Source organism: Pezoporus occidentalis, unplaced genomic scaffold, assembly GCF_034315485.1.
Source record: "Pezoporus occidentalis ecotype Australia unplaced genomic scaffold, CSIRO_AGI_Poc_V1 ctg22, whole genome shotgun sequence".
Lineage (NCBI taxonomy): Eukaryota > Metazoa > Chordata > Aves > Psittaciformes > Psittacidae > Pezoporus > Pezoporus occidentalis.
In genome coordinates this window covers 5,299,935-5,321,942 of record NW_026914072.1, presented here as the reverse complement: position 1 = coordinate 5,321,942, position 22,008 = coordinate 5,299,935, and the positions used below count along the sequence as shown (strand labels likewise).

The window sequence follows — 22,008 nt, the reverse complement described above, 5'->3', positions numbered from 1 at the left end:
ACATGAAAAAAGGAAAGCTACAAAATGGCATTCTTTCCCATCAGAGTTGCACAGGGATATCAAGAACAATGTGTATCAGAGAAAAGTATTCCTTTCATAGGATCTTACAGAGCATGCTGCAATTCTTTATGAATTCATTTTACTAAGCCTACATGACAAAAATGGGATTGAAATTACAACATATGAAAATATTTAGTACATAATGTACTGGCATACAACTGCGGGGAAAAAAACAATCCATTTTCATCTATGTATAATTTAAACTCAGACTTGGACCTTGACTTCAAACTTCATAAATAAGATTCATTAAAATAAGCATGAGGCCTCAGGAGCAAGGAAAGACCTGGTAGTACTAACCTAGTCATATCACCTTTTTCATTAGCAGGCAATTGGTATGGGCATGAGGCCTTTTATAGCATGACATCATCTCAAAGGAAATCCCATTATGATGAAACAGGAATTAGAACATACCACATGGACAAAGTGTAAGTAAGTAATGTTAGTGTGGTGATGAATGAGACCCTTAATTTCAAACAGTAGGGTGCTAGTAACTACATATTCTAGACCCAGGGAGTAATGTTAAACACATATGGAAAATTCACATTTCATACCTGAAGGATTTCTCTATGCACTAGTGCTGTTTCTCACCTTTCCATTCCACCACTGGCCAATATCAGAGATAGAAGCCTAAGTACGTGTTTAAACCTATTTGGCTGCTCTTAAATTTTTGTGCTCATAGACAAAACCAAATTAAGACAGCAGCTTCCTGTGAGGTTTGCCACCATGAGAAAACACTGCACTCCCTGTTCTGTTTTACTAACATGGCAATTTTGAAAGCCAAAATATCATGTTAATAATGTAAGTTTTCAAATGCAGTTTGTTTAAATTACCAAGTTTGCAAAGTCAAGCATTGAAAAATCAACATAAAAGTAGAAATTTGCACTTGCAGTCTTTAAGTACGTGGATTCTGATAGACTTCATGATATAATACTTTTGTTTTTATGATTCCTCTAATTCCCTCACTTGAGAGCCAGAAGTGTGCAGGGAAATGCAGGAAGAAACAATTGTCTCCTGGGTAAGGTCTGCTGTCCCAGATGAATTGGATAAAAGTCTTGTCTTTGTCTAAAAATGCTAAAGTAATATTGAAAAAGTCATATCAACCACAATGTCCCAGGAAAAAACACTAACACCAGCCACATTTTCTAGATTCCTGGAGCACCAACTTCTAGTTTTTCCACTAACTGTAAATGAAGTCTGCTCTGAACATAAGAGATGCATTATAAGAGAAGAAATGTAAACTGCAAGACTTCCATATTCCAAAACAGAACACCAAAATTCAGTATTAGACACTTCAAACTTTCTGCCTCCTTTCTCCCTGTCTGAAAGGGAGAATATCCTTTCAAGACCAATGATATAATAGCTTAATGAAGACTCATTAATTAAAATGTGGAAGCAAGTAAGATTCAGTAACCATTGTTTATTATGGATGTTTATTATCAATGACTGCATCTTCAGAACAAAATTTAAATAAAGGTCCATACTTTAAACAAAAAAGTCACATGAAGTAGGGCTCTCACTCCTAATTTTTGGTAGAGGCTGGGGTCTTCTCAGAATAGAAGGACAACACAAATAAATTATAAGTTAGAAAGCATATATACCAAGTGGGTGAAAAAAAAATATGAGAATAGCTGGTTCTAGGTTCAGCCAAGTGGATGGCTTTTAATATTGTTTTAATGCTCAAACATTAAGTACATATTCATAGAAAAAAGCTGGACAAGAATAGATATAACTCCAGTGAACATGTGGCAGACTACAAGAGAAACAGCACAGGGCATAACAGTAAATACCATGCTTAGCAGTGTTAGCAAAGCAAGGAAGGTACGAGTATCTTTCCCTCAGCTAATATATGCCTGGTTTAGGCTGATTGACACTGCACTTTAGAGACAAAAACTAAGTCATGAAATCTTTCAAATTATCATATTTGACTGAATTTTCATCCATTGATTTTACTCCACCTGCAGCACACTAGACAAGGTAATAATTTATGATAATTATATTAAAATATACAATTAATATTCATCACCTCTCATTTCTCATCACTTTAGATGATCAGTAATGCAGAGTAAAAATGCTGTCAGATTTCTAATTGCTTTGTAATGGGCCTGAAATAGGGAAATCGTTAAAAGACAAACAATCTGTCACTTGCCTGTTACCTTAACTATCTATCACTTAAAAAAGCCCTCATTAAATAAGTTGCTAATGAACGACAAAGGACTGTACTCAGTGTGCCCAGATGTACCTTTTTAAACAATATTGTAAATTGCTTAAATAATTCCCAAGACATTTTCAATCATTTTTGTGGGAATTTAATGGAAAACATATATTTTCAGCTCATGTTACATCTCATTTGTTCACATCATTATGACATTTAGTCTATCATAGCCACATCTCCTGGGAGACAAAACTTTGGTTGTCTTTTACCGTTGACAAATCTGACCCAATTAAAGCAAATTCTGGAAGAACTTGACATTCTATTAAAATAATAATAAAAAAAAACCAGTAGAAATCCAGTAATCAGTTTTAAATAATTCTATCTTTTGTAATGTTTTTTAATACCTAGATTTAAAAAAAAAAAAAAGCCCAACACTGTTCAAAGTTGAACACATTATCTTTCACAGACAACATAACTGTTCCCAATAGACAAGATTTCAGAATTTTCTCTTACACCACTCTTTGGTCAGCTGTTTACTACAGCTATCACAGAAAAATCCATTTGAAAGAAATTCTTACTGTACTGACTGAAACAGGCAGAATGAAAACAGTACACCAGGAGAAGTATCAGTGAGGCCCCATAGTGAAATATTGCATTATTGCCACATCAATTGCTCTTATTAATTGCCACATATAAAAGTTGGTAAAGTGAAGACAGGACAACTACAAAAATCATTTAAGACAAAATATCTATGCTCAATCTCTTAAATTCATCAACAAATATTCAGTGCTTGTTTACATCCGTATGTATCAGATGCTAAAACACTACATTTTAAGGCAAAAAGCTTGAGAAGACTTCATGGCTGAATAGAAGCCAGGCAGGATGATTAGCCATTGAAGTTGCTTTCTCACAGGTGGTGAAATTTCCATCTTTTAATATTTAGAGTCAGAACATAGAGGACTCAGAATAGTCTTATAATATGTAAAAAAAAAACAACCAAAACCAAAAAACCCAAAGCAGGTGATGTAGTGCTTTCATCAGGCTTTGTTCCTATGAATCTTGAGTCTTCTCAGTTACAAGAAAAGTAAACAGAGAACACTATACTTCCAGAAAAACACTGAAGAAATAAACAAGTAAGCTAACAGACTAATTCATGTGCAGTGCTTTGTATCAAGAACAGCACTACAGTGGAAGCTTGAGTTTAACAAGTGCTGTCCGGTCAGGAACTTGCTTGTCCATATAGGAATTATACTAAATAACTTTGCCTTTCCAAATATAAAAGTGTATATGTTGCAAACATCACAATTTCTCAAATAGTCTGAATACCCTAGATGCTCAGTAACATTAAATAGACTTGCCTTCGGAACTTTGGGTAACCTGTGCATAGCTTTTGTGTATATATATATGTATAGCAATATAAAACCAATGCAAACAAAAAAAGCAAACCCAAAGCTTTATTACTCTGAACAACACTTTGGAATATAGCAGTTGGCTTCAGAAGTAAAATATGAAGTTAAAAGCAAGTCTGTATGTTTCAGCTGTTTCTTGAAAGAATAAAATCGTAAGAGGCTGGTCCATTGCTAAACAGTAGTCCAGTTAATTCTTTCAATAACTCTTTTCCTACACCTGTATGATAACACAGCACAATACTATGATGTAGTTTTAAATAAAGCACCTACTAAGTGTAAATAGACCCACAAAAAGTGTCTAAAAACCCAACCTACATATAAAGTATCTTACACTAAAAAAGAAGAAAACATGCTTGTGAGGTGGGCTGATGCCAAACTTATGAAGTTTAACCATGGCAAGTGCAAGGTCCTACACCTGGGTCGGAGCAATCCCAGGCACAGCTACAGGTGCTGGGCAGAGAAGAGATTCAGAGCAGCCCTGCAGAGAAGGACTTGGGGGTGTTGGTTGATGAGAAAATGAACATGAGCTGGCTTCAATGTGCGCTCGCAGCCCAGAAAGCCGACTGTATCCTGGGCTGCATCAAAAGGAGCGTGACCAGCAGGCCAAAGCAGGTGATCCTGCCCCTCTACTCTGCTCTTGTGAGACCTCATTTGGAGTATTGTGTACAGTTCTGGTGTCCTCAACATAAAAAGGACATGGAACTGTTGGAACAAGTCCAGAGGAGGGCCACAAGGCTGATCGAGGGACTGGAGCACACCCCGTATGAAGATAGGCTGAGAAAGTTGTGGCTGTTCAGCCTGGAGAAGAGAAGGCTGCATGGAGACCTCATAGCAGCCTTCCAGTATCTGAAGGAGCCTATAGGGATGCTGGGGAGGGACTCTTCACTGGGGACTGTAGTGACAGGACAAGGGGTAATGGGTTCAAATTTAAACAGGGGAAGTTTAGACTGGATATAAGAAGGAATTTCTTTACTCTAAGGGTGGTGAGGCACTGGAATGGGTTGCCCAGGGAAGTTGTGAATGCTCCACCCCTGACAGTGTTCAAGGTCAGGTTGGACAGAGCTTTTGGACAGAGCTTTGGGTGGCATGGTTTAGTGTGAGGTGTCCCTGCTGTCCTGGGTTCAGCAGTAGCAGTCATTTTTCTCCTTCTTGGTAGCTGGTGCAGTGCTGTGTTTTGACTTTTGGCCTGGGAACAGAGCTGATAACAATGATGTTTTTGTTTGGCCAAGGACTTTGTGAGCCTCATGCTCTGCCAGGGAGGAGGGGAAGCCGGGAGGAAGCAGAGACAGGGCACTTGACCCAAACTAGCCAAAGGGGTATTCCATACCACAGCACGAAATGCTCAGGATATAACTGAGAGTTACCCGGAAGGGCTGGGTGTCTGCAGGGTTGGAGGAGGTGTGGGTCAGTGCTTGGTCGGGCTGGGGGGGGGGGGGGGGCGAGTTATCGGTTGGCTGGTGGTGAGGTGTTGTATTCTCTTCCCTTGTTATTTCCTTTATCACTGTTATTATTGGTAGTAGCAGTAGTGATTTGTGTTATACCTTAGTTACTAAACTGTTTTTATCTCAACCCGTGGGAGTTGCATTCGTTTCGATTCTCCTCTCTGTCCCTCTGGGAGTAGGGGGAGGGAAAGAAGGGGGGGAGTGAGTGAACAAGTTACCTGACTGGGTTTAAACCACGACACCTGCCCATGGCAGGGGAGTTGGAACTAGATGATCTTAAGGTCCTTTCCAACCCTAACTATTCTATAATTCTATTCTACGAAAACTTTTTACTGTGTTTAGGTGGCCAGATCTTGTCAAATTCCTAGCATCTGTACAAACTTACATAATAATTTAAGATACTTCACACAACCAATTAAACCTGGTTTCTTACAGACACGGGCCCTATGCCTCCCATTCTGGAACAGCACTCCCACATCTCCATGATTTCATTGTCCGTCTCCACACATCATAGACTTTTATAGTAAGTTCCCCACACTTGCCTATCACCTGCTTCGCTGTCAGAATGAAGAAAAGCAGCAAAACTTATGGCTAGTTTGAACTGTATGCTGGCTTACCAGCCAGTGGCTGCCAAAAGCAATAGGTAACATTTGAGTTCAGTCTCCTTTGCACTGCTCTCTCTCCCCTACACACTCAACGGATTTTAATAAATCTTGAACTAACTTCATTTTGATATCTGCAGTGATGAAAGATTATCACATTAGCTTGAGATTGAGCAACAGCTTCAAAAGCCATTACAACCAGAGTATGATTAGCTAAGACTAACCCAAACAGAACATTGTGATTTCTGAAACTGGATAGATTAAAAGACAAACTGAGACACAGAGATTATAATACCCGCAAGGCCAGATAATCCTGCAATGATTTCATTTTATAGTTCATGGATTTTGCAGTCCAAGAACATGAATTATAATAGACAGCCCATTTTCTTTTACTTTGGCAGGACTGATGAATATTCACAGGGAAAAAAAATAAATTAGTTTTTCACTTCCAAAACTGTTCTACTGACTTCAGAGATAATGCCTTAACATTTATAGTGAACTTTATAACGAACAACTAATTACAGATAATTATACTATTGGATACAAATGCTCACAATCCCTTAAATAAATCAGTTTAAGCACCAATCCTGTAATGAGTTAAAATGGAAAAAATCTCTATATGCAACATTTCAGCATTTGGGGCATAAAGGATGAGAATGGATATTGTAAACATATCCAGTCTGTAAGAGGATATTAACCATTTGTAAACTGTTACTGATGTAGTAATCAATCTGCAAGATCCCACTGCACCTTTTACAGTTTTAATTTGTTCCCCTTCACAACAGTACTCCTTCACATGTCAGCCCCACTCAACGGCTGAAGAAAATACACTAAGTGCTATGGGCCTATTCCATGTTGTATATGGGCTCATTACAAGCCAAAACAAAGAGGATAATTCATGCCAAAACTTTTGCCCAAGAGCTGAATTCTAATTTCAAAAGGGACTACATAGACTAGCTCACACTCGATACATCTCATCTGTAATGCAATGACTTCAGTGAAATACACAATTAGGCGCACTGGTGCTGCAGAGTTAACAGCACTTCAACAGAAGGAGCTGGATGATTTCAGGACTCATCCATGTCTTGTGCCAGTGCACAGGCAAGTTTTTCACTTTAGACAGCTATGGACACTCATGCTACAAATTTGGCCTCACCTGCAACAGTGCAGAGAAGGGCAAAATATTAACCTGATGGCTGCATTGTAGAAACATATTGATGACCAGGATAGACAATAATCAGACTGGCATATATGCCTTGAGTAGCTTTGTAGATTTAATGCTTTTCTCACTACCTCAGAAAGTCTCTTGTTTCTCTATCATCCATGTTAAACTTTAAATAAATTCCCCGTGTCTATTAGCCAACTCTGATTGTTCCGCACCCTTCCTGTACTGGTGGTTAAGGGGAACAGTGTGCCAGGACAACACCTCCAGTTCTCCACATCAATGTCAGTCCAGCCTCGCTACTGCTGTACTGAACCAGTTCAAAGGCTATGAAAACTGACAAACAGTTGGCTTAATTCCAACACCTTGCATAAAAATATTGTCAAAGGAAGTATGCACCGCATTTAAGGCATAGTGTGACCTGAGTTTATCTGGACTAATAATTAGGAATTTTGCTAATGAGGAATCACTGCGATCACAAAATATGAAGTCTCCAGTACCAGCCTAAGCTTTTTTATTTTTTTTTTTTTTTTCAGTAAGAGGAAGCATAATTACATCACTAAAGGTCTGCTTCCTGAGCATAGTTTTTTCCATTAAGAGGATGCTCTTCCTTCCCCCTTAGGACAAGCACTTTCTACAAAGAAACTAGCAGATCAGAACAGCTTGTAAGGGAGAGGAGAAAGCGGTTAAGCCCGTAGTTTCCTCCCGGACCCTCCCTGCCCGAAGCAGCTAGGCAGATTGAGCCCGGCGCAGAATGCCATGCCGAGCCGCCCCCTGGGGACCGACGGACCCGTTCCCTGTTCCCTCCGCGCTCAGCGGAACCAAAAGGCTCCGGAGCCAAGCTCTGACCCCGGGTCGGGTGAGCTATAACAATGAAAGCCAAAACGAGCCCGGTACGTCCCGGAGGTGGAGCCTCCGAAGGGAAAGGGACCCCCACGCAGTGAGTAAGGGAGAGAGAAGGAAGGAGGGAAGACAAGAGGGACCTCAGTGTTCTCTCGCACCTGGAGACAGAATCCCTGAGGCAAAAGCCTGTGTGAAACGCGCCGGCCCCGGGCCTGGAACGAGCACTGGAGGGCGGCTGGCGCCGTCACTTACTGAGCGCAGCGCAGCGCTACCAATCACCATGGTGACGGCGTCGGACGCCTCCAACAGCTCCATTTCCTCCCAGTGGCAACACTATTACTGCCCCAAGGGAAACGGGGAAGGCGGCCCCTTAAATAACACGCTCCGCTATTCCCGCTCTCGCTCCACCCCCTCCTCCAACTTAAAGGCTCTAAGGCGGCACTCGGAAGGGTTTGTTTCCCGCCGGACGAGTTATGTACAGTACCAACTGCCTTCATCTGCGGGCTGGCGGTGTAGGGTAGGTAGGTGTTCGGTGTAGCCGTGGGGCCTTTCACTGCCAGTTGCCGGTGCCAGCGATCGGGAATAGATGGGCGGAGGAGGGAAAGTTAGGCAGGAAGGCGGGGGGGGGGTCTTCCCGCGCCGATCCGGTGGCGGTAGTGGTAGTGCCGGGAAGCCTCCGGCAGGGCGCGGCGTGCTGCGGGGCCTCCTCGGCCTCGCAGGCCTCCCTCGGCGGGCTGTTTCGGTCGCCTCTCGCTGCCGAGCCCCTGTGTCCGCCGTGCCGGTCGGCGTGGAGCCGTTGTTGAGGGGTGGGCCCGCTGTGGCGCAGCGACCGCTTCCTGCGGGGCGGTGGGGCTCCGGCGGGGAAGCGTGGCCCCCGGGCGGTGCCGGCGGCTTGGTGTGATCTTAAAAACCTCGGTGGGTGCTCTGGGACGAAGGGGATCTTCGTGGGGAAAGGCGTGTGAAGGTATGTGTGCGTGGTGTGCCTTCCTTATCCTTGTAGTTCTGCCAAGTGTGAAAACCCATTTTTCTTATCCCTTGAAAGAAAATATTTATTTTGTAGTCACCAGAAAGTTGTTTTAGTGCTGAAATGGGGGGAAAAAAAAAAAAAACAAAAAAAAACAAACCAACACCCTTTCTTCCTACAGTAAGTATGATTTACAAAACCTGCAGACTTACAAAAGCTCTTCTGTGCTGATGGTGTTATTTCTAGTCAAAAAGTTCATGATATATCAGCTACAGTATATCAGTGAATCTGCTCAGAGCTCAAGCATTACAGTGCTATTAGTGACATTTAATTCTTCTGTTTATTTTTATTTTAATTCTGGGTCATTAACTTGATGATAGGTGGCCAAAAATAAAAAAAAAAAACTAGTTAGGTTTTACTTAGTGACTTATACTAAACTGATAGATTTTAGTTTACTTTTGTTTGTTTTTTTAATATGCTTTTCTACTTTAATATTTTAAAAATTAAGCCACCTTACCTAGCAGGATGAAGGAGGGTTATAGACTCACAGATTGGTTTGGGTTGGAAGTGACTTACAAAGCTCATCTGCTTCCAGTCCCACCTGCCACAGGCAGGGACACCTTTCACTAGACCAGGTTGCTCCAAACCCTGTCCAGCTTGGCCTTGAATGCTGCCAGGGATGGGGCAGCGAGAGCTTCTCTGTCCAACCTGTGCCAGGGCCTCACCACCCTTACAGGGAAGAACTTCTGCCTAAGATCTCATCTCAATTTCCCTTCAGTTTAAATCTGTTATCTCTTGTCCTGTCACTACTTGCTCTTACAACCCCTCCCTCCCCCCAGTAAAGTACTGGTTCAAAATAAAGTATTTTTAAAAAGTGTGTATGTGTATATATATATATATATATATGTAAAGTGCATATATAACCTAGGTAGACTCAAAATAGTTCAAATACAAAATTATTTTAAAGGCATATGGATGGCTTCTGAAGCATTATATACTAAGGAACTGGGATCAGAAGCATGAAGTAACTTAAATGATGCACAACAATCTGTGCGATGGAACAGCCTGGTTTTTTGTGCTGTAGATCTTACACAGTGGTGGAGGTGTGATTTCATGATCCTGTAGCTTGTCACATTAACTCATTTTTGCTTTTTCTAACTCTTTCTTGTTCAGATTGTTATTATATTTATTAAATTTTCTTAACACAGTGCCAAGAAAATCATTTCAAAGCCAGTCAGACTATGGCCTTTGAAAGCATTACACAAAAGAACTGGTATGAAATCCTGGGTGCTAAGCCATCGGATAGTCTGGCAGAACTAAAACGGAAGTATCAAAGACTTGCTCTATTAGTAAGTAAACTTTTGTTATTTAAGATGTGCAAAAAAAAAAAAGTATAAACTAATAAGATAATAATTGCAGGTTTTGTTTCCACATTTTTGGTATAAATATGGTTTATCTGAGTATATTTATAATATCAGCTCACTGAGGCTGGTTTAAGTTGGAAATAAATTTCTGGAGTTTGAGTGATCATTATATTTTGCAAAGAGGGATTGTGGTGTTCCAGTTCCAAAACAATACGTCTCCCAGCTTTGCTAAACATTCATGAATGAACTGAGCCAAGCACTTGATCATCTGATGCTGGATAATCAGGTGCACCAGTCAAAAAAGGTCACTGTTTGTAACACATGGTCATGCAATTTAGTAATTGATACTTGTGGTTTTTACTGTTATATTTACAGCTGTGTGTGGTGAATGCAACTCTTGAATATAAAAAGACCAGGTACAAAGAGCAAAGTGAAGTTCTTCCTTCTTCAGTAATGGAATAGAAAATATCTAGGAGGAAAATAGCATAATATTGATTTTATTTGAAAGTTTCTGGTGCATTTTTGTGGAGTCATGTCCTTGGTCATACATTAAGACTTCTTGTTCTGTGGATTCTCTTAATTTTTCCTGTGCTCCTGCTTTATCTGCATAAGAATTTTGAATCCTTATCAGATTACTTCATAGAATTCTTGGTGGTTCTGTTTTACTCTTTCTCCTGAATTCAGCCTTTGTGCTCAGAAGATGCTTTGGCCTGGCTTTCTGAGGAAAATGGGGTGGGCTTTTTTATATATTGCTGACCATTTTCAGATAAATTTGATAAGCAGATAGAATTCCCAAGGTAACTAAATTCCTGTGTTTCTTGAAAATGACAGCCTGATAGGGAGGAAGAAAGGTGAGCAGAATTCAGTTTTTATATATTCCTTTATCTAGCTGCTAGCTAGACTGTCAGTATTGGCAAGGCATTAGAGAGTATATGTGCAGCTGCTCTTGCTTGGTTTGAGCTGTTAGATTTGAAGGTGCTAAGTTGGGATTTTGAAGTGAGGTAAAGACAAAGTCAGAAACTGAGTTTTGTTAGAGTTGAAATAAATTAATGGGTGGGTTTGAGGGTTTTTGGTTGGTTGGTTGGTTGATTGGTTTTGTTTTGGTTTTGCTGTTTCATTATTTATTATATTTCTAGCCCCTCTGAAAACTGTTTTAATGGTCATTTCACTGGTATGTTCCAAATTTCCCCTTTTTTATATTCTTCAGTTGAATTTGCTAAGAAATCCTGCTGTCCATCTATTCCTCAGTGCTTCCCACTAACTCATTTCTTTGAAACTGATCTGTGTACTTTGAGTTTTAAATTTCGACCATGTACAAGGTGTTTGCAGGCGGAATCTAAATCTCTTAGTCCTCACTATTAAATATCAGAAGAGTCACTTTGGAACCCAAGATGCTTAGTTCTGCTCTTAATGGAAATAGCTGTTTTCTTGGATCTCCTAATGTTTACTTTACTGAATTACTAGTAAAATGTGAATCAAATATTAATAGTAACCTGTTTGTTCTTAATGAAAACAGTAGGGAGACTATGGTGTATAACACTTTTTTGGTTAAGGTAGGGAGCTGGTTTAAAGTGAATACTGTAATAGAATTAATATATTTCTTTCATTATGAATCTAACTATACTAAGGGAATTAAAATTATATGTGAATTATTGTTCAGAGCTGTTTGCTCTGAACAGAACTGAAACTAACAGTGCTTTTCCTGTGTGATTTTTTTTTTTTTTTTTTTACTTGAAACTGATCTTTTGTGTTATAGCATTGTACTTCCATGTAGTTATTCTGAAATGTATGAAGTGAGAATAGTTGGAGTTTACAACTGTCTGTTTACAGCTATAGTTTTAGAAGATGAAACTATTATTTCAGTATGCAAGCTTTTCTTCAGAACCTGTACATTTCAAAATGATTGGTTAGTGCTCTTTATTTGAAAACTCAGACATGTGAAGAGAAAATGAAGATACTTTTATTTTTCTCCCTTTTGCTGTTTGGATCAGAATTCTTTTGCTATCTGAGATGGATCTCTTGGCTAAAAAGTGGCGCTCGTGTTTACTTGAACGTGTTTTCTCCAAGGCAGATCTGCTGCTTGTCAGTTGCTGTTACCATATCCTGTCTCCCTATAGTCATCTTTATTTTAGCTGAACTGTTACAGACTCTACTTGTTTGTCTACATATTAACAGAGCCCCTAGTACAGTTAAAGTCTTTTCAGTCTTTTCAAGCATGGTGGCATTTAAACACTTTTTTTTTTTTTTTACCTTAAAAACCTCATTGGCTATAGGAGTGACCAGAAGCTACAGTACATGCCTTCACTAAAACGTGATATACATAGAACATAGTTACATTGTCTCTTTCACGGACACCCCCTTGTCATGGGGAAGGAGCTTGCATGCCCTTGTGAGGTTGGGAGGTATGCTGGTGGTAGCATATGCTTCCGGTAGTGTCTCCCATGCCAGACAGGTCTCAACTGAAGAGTCAAAGTGTGTCCATGAGCAGGATGGTCTCACTAGCCTTCGGACAACTATCCTAGGAGAAAGACAACTCTAACTTCAAACCCAGGCAAATGGAGCTTGTGTAGCTCTGTAAGGCCATCCATCTAAGAGAAGGATACTCTAATCAAACCTATGACCTGAGGACTTTGCTGTCACTGTCCAAGCTCACTAGGCCCTGGCAGATAAACCTCAGGCCTAAAGGGTAGGGCCAGTTCTGTGCACGCTGTGCCTCACCTAAAAAATCCACTGCGCAGGCCTGAAGGGTTTACCCACACTTGCAAAGCCCTGTAGCGACAGGCGAGGGACGAAACGGCAGGTGATAAGGTGCACTGGAACAGCCTGCGTGCAGGCGGTTCAGGACATTGGTCGCCCCATAACTCTGTTGTCTCCTTTGAGAACTCACGCAGAATTAGTCTTGAGGAGAAAAGACAAAGTAGAAAGAATCGTGCCCCGCCTATACCACCCAAGGAGACCTTTCACTGTGCTTTTTGCAACCGGATTTGCCTATCCCACATTGGCCTTTTCAGTCATCGGCGTGCTTGTAGTAAGCGTGGATAAAACCCTTCCCAAATCTTCGTTCGTGAAGTCAAGTCATGATGAATTACAGTGTGAAAGTTATTGCCACAGATGATGTTGAGTCTAAGGGCTTCCATGGTTGAAAAAGTTTTAAGACTTTCTTGAAAGTGTACCATAGCATGTTAACACAGAAGATACTCTCTCTGATTCAGAGGTTCAAGTAGTTACAGACTTCCAAATAATACTGGAATATATAAGGGAGGTGCTGTATGTTTGTTCTATCCTGGTATTATTTGCTAGGTATCCAGGGCTCATTGTTAGTAGAGAGTATAGCACTGGATAGAATTCTTGTCTTGCCTGTGCATCCTGTCTAGACAAAGTAACTGCCTTGCTCCCCAGGTTAGAGCTCTTGGCAGCTTCACATATCTGACGCACTGTTCATTTTGGTTTTCTAAAGCTGTTGTTGGAGATGGTGGTGGTGGTAGAAGTTAGTAGTATTACTCATGCAGGCAGAGAACAGGTCTACATACACGCGTTTTTAGGTCCTATGGTAGTAACCAGTCACCAGAGTAATTCCAGTTTAGAGGCTGGATGAGCACAGCTGTGTATTGCGTGTTAAAAGATTTCGTGTCAAATTATGTGGTCACTACAGAAAGTTTTCTGGCTTATGTGTAGCAGCACAGGTTAAGCTCCTGAAGAATTGTACTGTGATAATTATCTTAAAATCCTAAAGGTCATAAAGCAACTTGCATCTTGGATACTGTCCTGGGTTCAACAGTAGCAGTCATTTTTATCCTTCTTGGTAGCTGGTGCAGTGCTGTGTTTTGACTTTTGGCCTGGGAACAGAGCTGATAGCGATGTTTTGGTTTGGCCAAGGACTTTGTGAGCCTCATGCTCTGCCAGGGAGGAGGGGAAGCCAGGAGGAGTCAGAGACAGGACACCTGACCCAAACTGACCAAAGAGGTATTCCGTACCACAGCACGTCATGCCCAGGATATAGCTGGGAGTGAGCTGGAAGGGCTGGGTGTCTGCAGGGTTGGAGGAGGTATGGGTGGGTGCCTGGTCTGGTGGGGTGGGGCGAGTTATCGGTTGGCTGGTGGTGAGGTGATGTATTCTCTTCCCTTGTTATTTCCTTTATCACTGTTATTATTGGTGGTAGCAGTAGTGATTTGTGTTATACCTTAGTTACTAAACTGTTCTTATCTCAACCCGTGGGAGTTGCATTCTTTTTGATTCTCCTCTCTGTCCCTCTGGGAGTAGGGGGAGGGAAAGAAGGGAGGGAGTGAGTGAACGAGTTACCTGACTGGGTTTAAACCACAACAGATACCAACTGCAATTTATATAACATTCATTCTGTAATTGTCAGTGTTCTGATCACAGCTCTTCATTAGCATTAAGCATAATAGATGGTGGAATTTATTTTGAAACAGTATTCTGCTGTTAAAAATGGCAAATGTCTGAGTCCAAATAATTTTCAAACAATCCCCAGTGCTTCATGTTGAGCATTTGCTTTTTGCCATCTGCTATTTTCTGTATTTGTCAACACATGTATACACAGCATCTTGAATGAACAGGCAGATGTAAATTTCCAAAGCTGAAAGGAGTTGGAGATCTTGCCATATGTCATCCAAAAGATGGCTATATTGGCAGCTGAATCTTAGAATTGACCTTATAAATACATAGTATGCAATAAAAAATGGTTGAATTGTAGATTTGTAAGAGTGATTTCATGTGGGCAAGTTAGCTTAAAACTAATGAATTTTTAAAATAGAACTTGTTTCTGTCAATCCAGCAGGTGATGGAAGAGGTTACCCCATAACAAATAAACCTGTAAATAAACACCCTACTAGAGTGAATATATTTACTCACTGTTTCACGATATTTTGCTTTGCTGTACTTAATTTTTTTGTTTGATCAGGTTACAACATACGTTTAAGTGAATTATTTTACTACAGTTAATGTCAATTAAGAATAGTATTAATTTGATACAGAAAATGGCACAGGTTTCACCTAAGACGAGTGGTATTTTTTAACCTTTTTTTTCTCACATAGTAAGTATTTAAGTAAAAGCTCATATTAATAAAATTTCCTTGAAACTTAAATTCATGTTTTTAAAAAATCTTGTGTGCTTATTGATACCTGTATCATCTTGATACTTTATTAGTGTAACAATCAGTAGCAGCTGAAGAAGACAGACTTTTGAGCACATGCTATGTGTGACACTGGCAACACTATAAATTACTTTGTAAGTAAAATCCAACTTTAAAACAAAATCAAACCCCAAAGAGACTCTGGTATCTTCTGTACCTCAGAGCTTCAGCCAGGAATTCTGAAAGAAAATAAAATACTGTAAGTATGTATTTTGTAAACAGCTTAATGCAAAGATTCCTTGTTTGATTGTTTCAAGTTCATGCTAAAGTGCTTTCTGAAGCACAGAAGACTTGCAGTTTCCAAAGGATAAAATTAGAGTAACAAAATAGGATATCGGGGGGGGGGGGGGGGGGGAATCACCATTTTATTATTGGAACAGTATTTACATCTCTTTTTGGTCTAGCACTTTGGTCAAAGAATGAGTTGCCAGATTGTTTTCAAATTTTCATGTAGCTGCTCTGTATCTCAAAACTGCTTTTTACAAGGCATAAAGTCATCAAACGCATAAGCTTTGTCTAGCTGAAAATCGGGTGTCTATTCCTGTTGATGCTGATGATATAGGATACCTTTCAACTGGAAAAAAAATATTGTGCAGGAAAATTATATGCTGCTATTACAATGTATGCCCTAATATTAAAGAAAATCCATGTAATTTGAGCAGGGAGTATGCAGGAAGCTCTTATGTTTAATATGGTAAGGAAATAAAATTGCCATTTCACACAGTGTTACAGAAATTCTCTTTTTATCAGGAGGGGTGGTGTGCGTGTGTATATATAAATACAAACAGTGTTAAGGTTGTCACTTAATCCAGGAGAAATTTTGAAAACAGACAGCATCTCAGGCATAGGTAAGTGACTCTCAGCAACTATCAAAAAGGACATTAATAGAAATCTAATTTAATGAAGTGAAATAAAGAAGAGATTGTTCTATTACGCTTGTGTCGAGGAAAGAAATTTGTCTCTCTGAAGAGCAAGAAATCTGAGATTTATGAACATATCTGAATTCTGCAACGACAAGACGTGCAGAGGATTTCATATATGTGAAGTTAAAGACCTGCTTGCATGATTGGTGCCTTAAGCTTGTTCCAAACTGATTTCAGTGTTACTCCTGAAAGGACCTGCCAACTGAGTAACTTCATGTGGAATTTAATTTGAGAATTCAAATGTTTAAAATTGAAATACTTTGAGCTTCATATCAGAAGTCTCATAATAATGCTTTTTATGAAAAATGGAAATTATGCAGTGTATGTATTCCTTTTTCTTTTTCTTTTCAGTAGCCTTTGGGGGGGTTATTTGTTGATGAGTAGCAGCATACCTGTTGCAGATTCAGCAGATCATCATTTTTAGCTAATTCTAGTTTCAGCTAACTTGTAGAAAATGGATTTTGTCACTTGACAGTACAAACAGAAAAAGTTCAGGGCAGCCCGATTGTAGCTTGACTGAAATTAACAGAATTGCAACAGAGAGAAAGGTAAAACACTAGGTTTAACGTAGAGGGCTATTGTTTTAACAGTCTGGGTGGTTTGAGCAGTTTTCTACATCTGATTTACTACTTATGACCACAATAAAATACAAAGGGGCATATTTCCCAGTTGGGACTTGAAAAATTGGTCAGTAGTTTATGTAGTACATAATGATCCTCAGTGTTCGTGAAGTCACTAGTTCAAACAGCATGATGAGTTATGGGGCTTGGAACTAGATGATCTTAAGGCCTTTTCCAGCCCTAACCATTCTGTGATTCTGTGAGGCAGATCATAATCATGCTGATGTTCCTGCTGCTGCTTAAGCTAGGAGAGCTTATTTTAGATTTACTTGCCTACTTTCTTGTGGTGTTTTTTGTTTGTTGTACCAGAAGACACAATATTCAGTAGTAAGTCTGAAGAACAGGCATTAACCTGGCAGTGATTACGTTGCTGTAACAAGAACTTTTATCAGTCTGAGTAGTGTCACAAATTTGTTTGATGTAAGATGGTCCTTAAAAGCCAAATGTTCTGGAGATGTGTGGTGCTGGTGCATGCAGCTACAGACTGCCATGTCTGAGACGAAGCTCCTGCTCACTCATTTGGAATTGTGTGAGCTTGCAAACCTGGTCCCAGTTGGTCCTTGGGCCTTACATGTGCTCATTAGGATAAGTAACCAATGGGAGTGCGTGTTCCACATAATTAGACAGCTGGCCAATCAAGTGAAATACAGTGATTAACCAGTTAGTGCTTTGATTGGTCAGCAACCAGCTGGAAGGTGTACTCCAAACACATCCTATATAAGAACAAGGAGAGAAGGATATCCTGACTTGCAGAAGGCATGGAGGGAAGAGAGATTGTGGATGTAGGTGAAGAGAAAAAGGATGTAGTAAGATACCACAGTGGAAAAAGGGGCATAGGACAATATGTAGACTACAGTATTCCTTTAGTAGGGGTGGTGTCTACCGTATCTCAGTTTATATTGGAGCAGTGTCTCACTTCTTATTACTTTGTAATGTGTACTTTTTTGTAAAGACGTAGGTGAATTTTAACGAGTAGATGGTGCGAACATCCTTATAGCAAGTTATTTTTAACTGTTAAATAGAACATGAGACAACCCATGGCATCACACAGTAAGGCAGCAAGTAATATATTGGTTATCCAGGTAGTTCAGCCAGTTGGAAAAGTAATGTGTGTTTGGAAAATTATTTCTAAACTTAATCTGTTTATTTACTGGGTTATTGTCCATAGATTATTTGTTATGATGAGCAGCTTCTGATACTTCATCCTCTGTAGTTTTAAGGTACATACATAAGAACAGAATGGGCATCAGGCAGTTGAAATATGAGTTTCAGCCAGTGTGTGCTTGACCTTTAATGTTATTTATGCTCTGTGAAGGAATTTGGTGCCCATTAACTGAATATTTTGTGCACTGGTTATCTAAGTTGTTAATTGTAACGCTATATTAAAAATAGAATCTACACTACCTTTGGTAGACTTTTCATTAAAGATGTTCCATACTTAAAAATATTCAGTGTCCTGAGGTAGTATAAAATCTAAATTCTGATTAAAATTAAAATCTTAAACACTAGCTTATTAAATTTCTTAAACGTGTTTCTTAATATTTGCAAGTGTTCTTTCAGCACTTTTGAAGACACGTTGAAGTTTTAGATGGCACATTGTGCTTTTTATCTGTTTTCTAAAGTGAGATGTCTGAAATAAAAATAATGCAGCAAAATATATTAAATAAAGCACAAAGAATGAAGCTATAAAGACTGGCATGTTCTTTTCATGTAAGTAAATGTTCTGCTTATTCTGACGTATCCTAGAATCACAGGATGGTTTGGGTTGGAAAGGACCTTAAGATCATCTATTTCCAGCACCCCTGCCATGGGCAGGGACACCTCACACTAGACCAGTTTGCTTATGGAATCATAGGATGATTACTGTAGTATGACGCAGTAACCTGTAAAACTTAGTATTTTGGAGACATATATTTTTATATATATATTTTAAATTTAATTTATCTGTGTAATTTTGCCTTAAGTTTAAAACACATAACATAATTATTATGGAAATTTTGTAGAGCAACACACTCCCACATTCCTTCTTTCCTTCCTCTCTAAACACTTTAAAGTCAGAAAGTCTCAATCTGAACAATGTAATTGTCTCACACAACGTCTTTTCCTTGCCTCTGTGCATCATGGATGTTTTCTCATCTGCTGTTGAGCCCAAATGCTCAGCAGACATGAGCTCATTTGAACTGATCTAATGCAGAAGTGAGTTGCTGTACCTGAAGGGTTGTCTTGTAGGATACTTTGAAGATAGCTTTTATTATTACAGTAAGAATGTTCAGTTTTTTTGTTGCAGTCTGCCAGTCATTTGCATAAGCTCTTTCATTTAATTTTCAGTATGTTAAAAATAATGCTTTAAGGCTGGAAAGTCAATAATTAGATATTCCTAAAACCTAACCATTTGTTGTTATTCCCAATAAATTAACAATAACAAACAAGTTCAGTCTGCGTTGCTTGGATTTATGACCTAAGAATGGCCATGGCCAATAAAGGTAAAGATGAATGAGTTTTCTGAGCAGCATTTCAGCTAAACATTTTTCTTTTCTTGGCATAACATCTAATAGTAACTAATAATGTGTTTGAGGAGAGGCTGGATGAGAGTTTCTCTTTTAAGAGGTACTTGCTTTCTGTCAGGGCATGCCACTGATCCAGTCTTAGTTCCTACTGCTACAGAAGACCAATGCAAAGTATGGGCTTGTACGATTCACTCAGTAGAACTATGACTTCTGTAAATGTTGCTATTGCTGAAAACCTTGGATTATTTCTCTACAGTTGCTGATCTGTCCTAGGTAATGACTTTACCTTTTCATTTACATCTCTTGACTATTCCTTCCTAAAATGGGGAAGTTCTGTAAAGGCTAAGACCATTTATATAGTGCCTATTAAATATCAATGACAAGAAGCTCAGTAATAAATTCTATTAAGTGAGCAGAGATCCTGTTGTCTCATGGTTTCCTTGAGTCATCTGTATGCCCTTTTAGTGGTAATGAGGACACATGGTCGAAGTTATAGAATAGTTAGGGTTGGAAAGGACCTTAAGATCATCCAGTTCCAACCCCCCTGCCATGGGCAGGGACACCTCACACTAAACCATGTCACCCAAAGCTCTGTTCAACCTGGCCTTGAACACTGTCAGGGATGGAGCATTCATGACTTTCCTGGGCAACCCATTCCAGTGCCTCACCACCCTCTTATATCCAGTCTAAACTTCCCCTGTTTAAGTTTGAACCCGTTACCCCTTGTCCTGTCACTACAGTCTCTCATAAACAGTCCATTCCCAGCATCCTTGTAGGCCCCCTTCAGATACTGGAAGGCTGCTATGAGGTCTCCATGCAGCCTTTTCTTCTCCAGGCTGAACAGCCCCAACTTTCTCAGCCTGTCTTCATACAAGAGGTGCTCCAGTCCCCTGATCATCCTCGTGGCCCTCCTCTGGACTTGTTCCAACAGTTCCATCTCCTTTTTAAGTTGAGGACACCAGAACTGCACACAATACTCCAGGTGAGGTCTCACAAGAGCAGAGTAGAGGGGCAGGATCACCTCCTTTGACCTGCTGGTCACGCTCCTTTTGATGCAGCCCAGGATATGGTTGGCTTTCTGGGCTGGGAGCGCATGCTGCAGCTGGCTCATGTTCATTTTCTCATCAACCAGCACCCCCAGGTCCTTCTCTGCCCAGCACCTGTAGCTGTGCCTGGGATTGCTCAGACCCAGGTGTAGGACCTTGCACTTGGCATGGTTAAACTTCATGAGGTTGGCATCAGCCCACCTCACAAGCGTGTCAGGGTCCCTCTGGATGGCATTCCTTCCCTCCAGCATATCAACCGAACCACGCAGCTTGGTGTCATTGGCAAACTTGCTGAGGGCACACTCAATCCCACTGCCCATGTCAGCGGCAAAGATGTTGAACAAGACCGGTCCCAACACCGATCTCTGAGGGACACCACTCGTTACTGGCCTCTAGCTGGACATTGAGCCATTGACCACAACTCTTTGCGTGCTGCCATCCAGCTAGTTCTTTATCCACCGAGTGGTCCATCCATCAAATTGATGTCTCTCCAATTTAGAGACAAGGATGTCATGCGCGACAATGTTGAATGCTTTGCGTAAGTCCAGGTAGATGATGTCAGCTGCTCTACCCCTGTCCATCAGTTCTGTAGCCCCAACATAGAAGGCCACCAAATTGGTCAGGCAGGATTTCCCCTTAGTGAAGCCGTGCTGGCTGTCACCAAGCACCTTGTTGTTTTTCATGTGCCTTAGCATGCCTTCCAGGAGAATCTGCTCCAAGATTTTGCCAGGCGTGAGACTGACTGGTCCATAGTTCCCCGGGGTCATCCATTTTCCCCTTCTTGAATAAAGGGGGTTATATTATGTTTGCTAACTGTGACCAACCTCAAAAGTTAGATTAACATAAACTAGTGATCAGTCCAGTTATGAATGCATTCTTTAAGCCATTAGTGTGATTAAATATTGTCCAAACTAGATGTGAAGTTTATGTGATTCTGTAGGTTATGTTTGCAATTGTTTTGTCACTACAGCTATGAAATTGTGGAGTAACTGAAAGATGACATGATTGTTTGGTTTGTTTGGTTTTGGATGGTGTTCTGTTTTGTTTGTTTGGGGGGTTGGTTTTGTTTGGTTTTTTGTTTTTGGTTTGGTTTTGTTTTTTGTTGGTTTGTTTTTTCCGTTGTGTTGGGGTTTTTTTTTGCTGTTGTGATATCCATGAAATGGAGTCTTTGTGCCATAGTCATAGCGTACTTCATGGCCTCTGATTTTAAGGGTTAAAACCTCTCAAGATGCTTTAAACTTGCCTGGCGTTGCCTAAGATAGCAAAGTATTGTCCGTGCAACAGGCTGTGGTGGTTCTGTTTTTATTTGGATACTGTGTTAACATGTTTACTACTGGATCTCTCAAATTAAGCTGCCTCGTAAAAAGTAGTTGGTTTCTTTCTGGGTTTTGCACCAAAATATTTTCTAAACTGCACGCTAAAATCTGTTAATATTTAGCTTTTCTGTTCCATTTTAGAAGTTATAATTTGACTATGGCCTAACGTGTTGAGACCATGAATGGCTTCAATTTTACTGTAGAGATTCTGTACTGCTCCTAAATATAAGGAAAGCTGAAATAAATAATTTAAAGAAAATCAAATAGTAAAGCTCAAAACCACTTTCAGCCTTAAGGGTTGTACAAGTGTTACAGTAACAATTGCTAATAAGTAATCTTTTAAAAGACTACTTCTGTTCCTCAAGGCCTGCTTTGCACAGTGCCTTCTGCAGCTGAAGTGTCTTAGGGACTTCGATTATTTTGCTTTATACGTAAATCTGACCCCTTC

At 40.0% G+C, this 22,008-nt stretch overlaps 1 protein-coding gene across 2 annotated transcripts in view; it reads left to right on the top strand.

Moving 5' to 3' along the window:
• The first annotated feature begins 8,319 nt into the window (after nt 1–8,319).
• DNAJC24 (DnaJ heat shock protein family (Hsp40) member C24) overlaps nt 8,320–22,008 on the top strand; it is a 34,747-nt gene continuing 21,058 nt past the window's right edge. The window contains exons 1-2 of one of the 2 annotated variants that reach the window (XM_062620340.1): nt 8,320–8,585; nt 9,843–9,983. In XM_062620340.1, coding sequence (XP_062476324.1) covers nt 9,876–9,983 — 108 coding nt within the window. In that variant the 5' untranslated portion in view covers nt 8,320–8,585; nt 9,843–9,875. Of the gene's footprint in view, nt 8,635–9,842; nt 9,984–22,008 lie in introns of both variants that reach the window. The other variant, XM_062620339.1, reaches the window with a different exon arrangement.